Source organism: Dipteris shenzhenensis, chromosome 14 (assembly GCF_047967505.1).
Source record: "Dipteris shenzhenensis isolate YYH24624 ecotype China chromosome 14, Dip_SZ_1.0, whole genome shotgun sequence".
In the NCBI taxonomy this organism is placed as follows: Eukaryota; Viridiplantae; Streptophyta; class Polypodiopsida; order Gleicheniales; family Dipteridaceae; genus Dipteris; species Dipteris shenzhenensis.
The window spans coordinates 48982234-48990348 of record NC_141609.1 but is presented as its reverse complement, the minus strand read 5'-3'; the positions used below and the strand labels follow the sequence as shown (position 1 = coordinate 48990348).

The 8115-nt window shown below is 44.9% G+C and overlaps 1 protein-coding gene across 2 annotated transcripts in view; it reads left to right on the top strand.

Annotated features, from left to right (window-relative positions):
• Nucleotides 1-203: 203 nt before the first annotated feature.
• LOC147894753 (Plasma-membrane choline transporter family protein) overlaps nucleotides 204-8115 on the top strand; it is a 45852-nt gene continuing 37940 nt past the window's right edge. For both annotated transcript variants that reach the window (XM_087385177.1, XM_087385178.1), the window contains exon 1: nucleotides 204-1008. In XM_087385177.1, the coding sequence (XP_087241303.1) occupies nucleotides 925-1008 (84 nt within the window). In that variant the 5' untranslated portion in view covers nucleotides 204-924. The remainder of the gene's footprint in view (nucleotides 1009-8115) is intronic.

The window sequence follows — 8115 nt, the reverse complement described above, 5'->3', positions numbered from 1 at the left end:
TTCGCCCTCTTTATGGATTGTTTAATTAGTTTTCTGAATACAATCTATATTAATTGTTTGTAAATTGTTAAGCTATATTGATTGTTGGTTTGTCTTCCCTCTCTCTGTGTGTCACTCTGTCTCTCACTGTTCCCACAGTGGTTGTTTTCTTAATCTAGCGCTTGAGCCAGTTTTGGGTCCTGTTTCTTGCCATTCCTCAGAACCTTCCCTTGCTCATCCAACATCAAAGCCTGCTCTCGGAGACAATCCAGGCTTCCCCAAAAGACTGCAAAACCCTTCCGTCAAGGATTTCTCCTTCTCTCCATAGCTTTCATGTTCCTTCCCAAGCTAATTCTGCAATATCTCCCAACGGTTACTAAAACCCAAAACCCAAAAACTACTGCGTTGACATCAAGCTCCCTTCTCCCATCTTTATTTTAGTATGCCCACGTTATCCTCCTCGTCAAAGTGAGCTGTGCAATCCTGGTGCAAATTTTCAACTTCCCAGGCCCCAGTTCCTCCATTTTGGGCCCGAGCTCTGTAGATTTTTCAAACGGCCTCTCCTCCAAGAAACTGCCGGGGCTAGTCTCGTTGCTCGATTCCCGGATTCTATGATGAGAATAATTCAGCAAATGTACTTGTTTCTTGCTGCAACTTCCAATCCTTCCCAGCCTCTCATGTTCAGCATTGAAAATCCAAATCGTAGCTCTTCCTGCAGCGATTCGTTAGTCCCACAACCAGTTTTTGCAACTTCTGCTCTTGGGCTCCATTGCAATCGCCTCCTCTTTGCTATATGCATCCTACTACCCTAAGCTCCCTTGCCGTAGCTTCACCTTCGAACGCGGCATTTATCTCCAAAGTAATGTAATGAAACAGTCCACAACGACTTCCATATCTTGTTGGAAGCCAGCAGCACATAACGGGAAGCGAAAGTTGATGTAGGATATGCAGGGTACGTCCCCACTGGAACACTTCGGCACGCCTAATATCTTTGATGGGCCTGCACTTGAAGATATTACGACAGATGAGGTGAGGCTTGCCAATGAGTGATATTGATTGTAATTAAAAGACGAAATGCCTGAACAAAAACTCGGGCGTCGGTATCTAAATAGAAAGGGGCTCACTAGTTTTCTTATTCGGAGCTTCAATGGAGCACCTGTGTTGAAGGTAAACTTTCGTCCGTTGTAATTGTAACGGAGAAGCATCGTCGATTTATTGTCTTTCCATTGGGGTGAATGCTTATTTCTAGATGTTAGATGAATTCAACGTAGGGGGAGTAGGTCGACTTGTCTTGAGCACGGATTCGCGCTGGTTTCTGTCACCGCTACCGACGTGATCTCTTGTCCCAGCTTTCACGGACCTGCTACCGTTAGCGTTGTCCAGAGTAGTGCGTTCAGAACGACGACGGAGTAACGAGAGAAATTGGAGGAGAATATCGACTGTACCACGGGTGACTGTTTGTCGGTTTGATGCCCGTGCAAGGTTGTCAAGTCTGGTAAGGTACAAGACGGGATTGCTGATGCTTCCTGGATGTTCTAAACGAGCCATTTGTCAGCGAGGACTCGATCACGATCGTTTTGGAAGTTCTAAACGAGCCATTTGTCACTGTTGGACTCCATCAGGGTGACGTGCAATTCCGAAAGAAAGAATAGGAGTTTCACCCATTGGTCCCCTCAGATTCGTATCATATTGGGCTTGTTCTTCTGTTACACTATTCAGAAGTTTTACACACAGGTAAATCTCGTCATAGTAGATCTTCAATTTGTATGGGTTACAAGTCTATTCGAGCTTTTTGACAGTGGTGTACACATAGTTATTCTGAGAGGGTCATGACGTGTGTGAAGTAGGAGGAATGAAGATAGGGTGTAGGGATGATAACCATAGTAGCTTCATAACTAAATTGCCCTCCACGTTCCCTAAACATCATTCAGATCCCAGAGGGTCATGAGAGGTGTGAAGGAGGAGGAGGAATGAAGATAGCGTGTAGGCATGATGACCATCATAGCTTCACACAAACCGGAAGCTATATTGGAGATGTTAGTTTAATAGAGGCAACATAAAAAAATGTGCATGAACCCCGATTAGGCCCTAAGTGTAGTGAAAACGGCCAAGCTTTTGGGATGCTGTTGGCTGCACCCATGTGTTCAGGTTCTTCTTGATGCTGAATATTAAAAACGCAGAAGTATCGCCATGGTATCTCTTCAAATTGCTCACATGAAAGACATCCTTCATACACCAGTGGGCTGGTAATTTCAACTCATATGCTTTGGATCCTTCTTTTGGATATAAGCTGCTGAAATCTGAAATGGACCATAAAACTTCGGTGCTAACTTTACATGTTTTGTATATCCTCTCATTGACTTGATTCTTCTTTTATCAATCTTCAGTAAAACCCAATCGTCCTTGTAATAAACTTCTTTTCTTTTCATATTGGCTGCCTTGGATTGTTGAACCTGGGCCTTCTTAATATGTTCTTTTACCTGCTCAATAACCGGTGACATATCCGCAGCAAACTGGTCAGCAGCAAAAATTCGCTCCCCCAAGTGTGTTATTGAGTGGATAAACATTGTCCGGGCTTTCTTGGTGGAAATATGTACAGTGTTATTATAAGCAAACTCTAACATGGGTAAAAATTCTGGCCGCCTTCTAGGTTGGTCATGGACATAAGCTCGAAGTATAGTATATATGGTTTGATTGGCATTCTGACTTTGTCCATCTCCTTGAGGATGGAAGACTGCAGTAACTTTCAGTTTGGTTCCGAGATTCTCTAATAGGGCTGTCCAATAGTTGCTAATGAAACGTCCATCATTATCAGATACAATACATTTTTGTAACACATATAACTCTAAGATTCCCTAATGAATAACCTTGCTGTTTCAGGAGCAGACAACTCCTTTTTGCAGGGAACAGAATGAGCCTGCTTACTCAGCCTATCTATAAGAGTGAAAATCTGCTCAAACTGACCAACATTGGGGTAACTTGACACAAAATCCATTGTAATGTGTTCCCACCTTTCAGAGGGAATAGGCAAAGGTTGCAAAAGACCAGTAGTCTTACTTGTGTCAAATTCAATGCACTGACATACGTCACATTTTTGAATGAAGGCTGAAACTTCCTTGCGAAATTTAGGCCAACGAAAGTACCTCTCAAGATTATCATTGGTTTGTCTAATGCCCCTTATGTCCAGAATATGGACTCGCATTGAAACCATCCTCAAGGCCAACAAGAGGGTGGTAAAAACAACTAACCAGCCAAAAGCCTTCACACTAAAATATTCAGCAAATAACTCAAACATAGATTGGGGGAGCTAGAGTGCCCTTGCTCAATTACAAGGACATAGATTGGCCCCAAACCCTTGGCGCCCCTTTCGGTATTTCTTTCTTAGTTGGAGAAACCAGCAAATAGGATACATAGAGAATTCAATCTCCATTGCATTCAATGCATTTTCGACTCTTTGGCATCATTATCTCAAGCATTGACCCTGTTGGGCTCAGCTCGCATCCATCTGTGCTCAATCACCTGCATAAAAATTGAAATTGTAACTAGCAGCCCATTTAGGGTCACACAACTCCCCTCTTTGCCACAGGTGTCCACAGATTCACTGAAACACCCAAGCAATGGGTGAGAGCATGACTGTTCTACCCACAATGCTCAGAAGCAAGAACTTAAAATGCAAGCATCCATGGTGATCCACTTTGCCAACTAGGCTTCGCCAAAAGAGCTCACAATCCAAGAGCCAATTCACAAGGGCGCAATCAACTTGTCTCGGTCAACCTAAGGGTATTCAACTACGCTCACACACGAGCTTGTGCAACCCATCCTCAACGGTGCCTTATCCCACCTGGAGCTTAGCATAACTTGCTCGTGCACGAGTCCAAAGGCCAACCAATCTGGCTACAAGAGAATTCAAAAGCTTCCGTAGGAGAGAATTAGCAGGTCCGTGCCTCGCCCTGTAGTCTTACTAACTATACGGATTGTTCCGTACTTCGTCCTGCAATCTGTACAAACTATACGGACTGTTTCGGTTTGGGAGCCGTACTCAACCGTTAGCAGTCCGTGCTTGTGATCAGTACCACGGCGCCTGTGTGCATCTTCTATCCCGACTAGCCAAGGCTTTCTCCTCCTCTACGTGTCTTTTTCCCTGCGTGAAGAAGATCCATGCTCCCCTGCCCGTCGACGACCAACCCAGGTTCTTCCAAGGTATTCCTTTGCATTTTGATTTGCATGGGTATGCCATGTGGCAGCCCATGCTTTGGATTGCCCCCAAGGTCATTAATTTGCCCCTAAGCCCTATGGGGTCAAACCAATGAATGACCAACTTAAAAGCTCATTTGCCCTAGTGGGACCAAACCAATGGGCAACTTAGGTCCTAAGGTATTTTGCCCCCTCTTTGGACATATTCACCAATTTACCCCCAAGGCATTAATCGCTAAGGGGAAATCGTACACACCCACATCCCAAGGTCGTGCCCCTTAGCTTTCTAGGGTCCTGCCCATAAGTGTGTGCAAAACTCACGCCCTCGTGACACGCCTGTAACTCACTCATGACTAGATGCCGAAATGTTTTGGGTACATATATGGCACGTCCCATCAATAGGTATCCATCCACGATGGAATAGGCCTTAACTCCCCAAACTCGCTACGTTGAATCTTCCCATAAATTTCAGCGAAGTCCTCATCTTAAGGATGAGCTTCAACTATTGCTCCTAGTGATATCTCCTTAATCACAGAAATGTGGTTAACTTGGGGCCGTCTACTCAAAGCATTAGCTTCTAAATTCTCCTTTCCTGGCTGATATTCAATATTTGGTTGCCCAAAGGATTGGATATATTCAGCCCATTTGATTTGTCTTGAAAAAACAATAGGTTGAGATTGATACTTTGATGGTCAGTCTTAATTAGCATACCATATAGGTAATGCTTCCATAACTTCAAAGCATGAATGACTGCCAGTAACTCCTTCTCATATGTGATATATATAATTCAGCCCCTTGAAGCTTTCTACTCTCATAAGCAATGGGGTGCCCTCCTTGCATCAACACTGCCCAATCACTCGCATTCGTACATACAACAAAGAACTCTTTGTGCATATCTGGAAGTGTTAACACTCGTGCAGTGACCAATGTTCTCTTTAGCTCCTCAAATGCTACTTGGTGAACCTCTCCCCACTCATACAAGGAATGCTTCTTTAACAAATTTGTCAGTGGAGAAGCAAGACGTGCAAAATTCTTAATGAATCTGCAATAATAACTACACATCCCTAGGAAGGATCTCAACTCATGTATATTTTTGGGTATTGGCTATTCAATTATGGCCTTGGATTTTTTTAGGGTCAACCCGAATCCCCTCAGTAGACACAATGTGTCCCCAATACTCTATTTCTGTCTTGAAGAACTCACTCGTCTTGGTATTTAGGAACAGTTGATCCTTCCTTAGGAGCTCCATCACCTTAGCAAGGTGATCCTTATGCTCTTCCTCAATCTGGTTGAAAACTAAAATGTTGCCAAAGAAGGCTATGGCAAATTTTCCCAAGTAGGGTCACAAAACCCTTCTCATCAGCCTACTAAAGGTGGCTGGAGCATTAGTTAGGTGGAAAGGCATGACCAAAAACTCATAATGTCTAGTGAGAGCGCGAAAAGCAGTTTTATGTTATCTCTAGCTTTCATCCAAAGTTGATGATAGTTAGATTTCAAATCCAATTTGCTAAAAACTTCAGCACCTTTAAGCATATCCAATAGATCATCCACTCTTGGAATCGGATACCGGTTCTTAATTCTAAGTTTATTCAAAGCACGGTTATCTATACACATACGATGTGATCCATTCTTTTTCTTGACCAATAATATAGGTGCTTCAAATGGAGAACGGCTTGGTTGAATCAGGCCTTTTTGCAAAAGTCTTCAATATGTTTTCTACCTCCTCTATTTCTATCCTGTTCATCTTGAATGGGGCTCTACATGGAGGAGAAGCTCCTGGCTCTAAGTCCATGGCATGATCATCTTCTCTCTCCATAGGTAATTCGAATGAGTCATCTCTTGAAAATCGATCCTCATAAGCTCTTGTCATGTGCACGGATTGGTATCCGACGTGTACTGGGTACACAAGACTAGCTCAGGTAGCCTGGGGAGGCTTAGAGCTAGGCAGGCTTGATTCTCGGGTTGAGTGGCAAGGGTACGAACCAGTTAGAGGTCTTCGCTATTTTTGGCGCTTGGGGCCCGAGTCTATATAAGGGGCCCAGAGGTTCAGTTCTCAGAGAGCCGATGGGAGCAAGTTTCGTTCCCAGGTGCTAGGTCTGATCTTGGATTGAGTTGCGGATGTGCGCCTGCATCATAGTGTAGCCGAAGGCCTAGTAGCAGATCCCAGGCTTCACAGCGCTACCTGGTGGTATGGGACACCAGGCTGGTTAGGATCTGGTTGGGAGTTCGTGCTAGTAGCTCAGCTCGTGGCTCGGAGGGGACATCTCTTGATTCGGGATCACATCTCGTAGATGTCATGGTTGGGTGGTGAGCAGCTTGCTCAGTTTCCTCACGTTGGTGTGTTCTTGTGTTTGCTTGCAGATTAGAGGTTTCAGGAGTGCTAGGGTCGTGTCAGTTGGTATCAGAGCCAACTCCTGAGGTAGGAACTTCTGTTCCAAGAATTTTGGATGATTTTTTCCTTCGGGTATGCCCTAATTTCGAAATTCATGTTTATTACCTTGCATGTGCCTTATGGTTCATGGTTAAAGGTGGCGGTTAGATGGGGAAAGAAGGAAGGAGAGACAGAGAGAAAGGGTGAATTCGCAAGAAGCAAGGTGGAGTGGAAGAGAGGCCATGAGAAAGGTCGTCTGTAAGGGGAAGAGCTTGGGAGCAGTTCGTTAGTTGTAGGAGTTGGCGCAGGAAAGAAGTAGGAGCGAGTTTCAGAATAAAAGCAGAGAGCAAGGACGGGATGAAAGGCCGCGGGCAACCTTCAAGATGAGAGTTAGGGAGCGGGTATTGATGGCTGGAGTGAGGATGCAGGTCAGCAGCAAATGACAGTCTCGAGGGATTGGCTTGGACGTGAATCAGGCTGGGGAAAGCTGCGTCCAAATTGGGCTTGGAAAGCTAAAAAAAGCAAAAGCCCTACCTAAAGTAGGGGTTTGCTTTTTTGGCGTGCAGGCTGCTATAAGCCTGGAGTATGGCGCTCTTTGTTCCGGCGGCCATCTCGCATGCTCTAGTTCGCAGTCCATGAGTGCGCATAGCCAACCATCGACCTGCCCTCACTCAGTACCACCCGTTAGCTCAGGCTGCTATATCGCAATTCTGAGTTTGGAACAGCCCTTCTCTCATAGCCTTCCAGTTCGCCATCTTGCTGCTCCTCTGCTTCAACGCTCTCCCCTCTAACGAAATCTCCAGGCAGATTGTTGTTTGCTACCTGCTTTGGGATTCTGTTTTCTCTACTGCCCACTCCTTTCCTCACGACTCTCTCTCCTTTCCCTTTGGCCTTCAGAGCTCCTTCACTCCACATCCTTTATGGCAGATTCAATAGACCCCGAGTTCGCTATGGGTGACCATGGAGAAGATGACCAGGGTCTCCACGATGATCTGATTACGAAGAAAGCCTTCAGTGAATTCACCACTGCTCTTGATGAAAAGTTTGAGCTGGTTAACACAAATCAAACGGGATTGACACAGCAACTCGAAGGGATTCAAACTACACTCACACTTTTGACTAGCACTGTTCAGGCACTCACGCATGTGGATGCCATGGCTTTAGTGTTAGGTCCGAACATCACTCCAGATCCTTTTCCCGGAGATCAGAAGTCTCGTACCAAGGAGGTTGTTGACACTTGGTTGCACAAGTGGCAAGTACACTTCCAGTTTCACCCTCACCCAGATGACAAGAAAATACAGCTTGCAGCTGGGTTTATGTCAGGAAAGGCTTTATTGTGGTGGAAGGAACGCCAACCCAAGCCTACAACATGGATAGAATTCGAAGGGGTCTTCAGGAAAGTGTTTCTAAAGAAGGAGGAAGATTACGACATCGTAGGTAAGCTCAAAGCCCTCGATATGTCCAAGTTGAATCTAACTTTTGAGGTTTATCTTCAAAGGTTTTGGGATTTGCAGACCAAAGCTACAAAGATGGATCCAGTGACCTTGTTAGGTTTCTTTGTGGATGGTTTG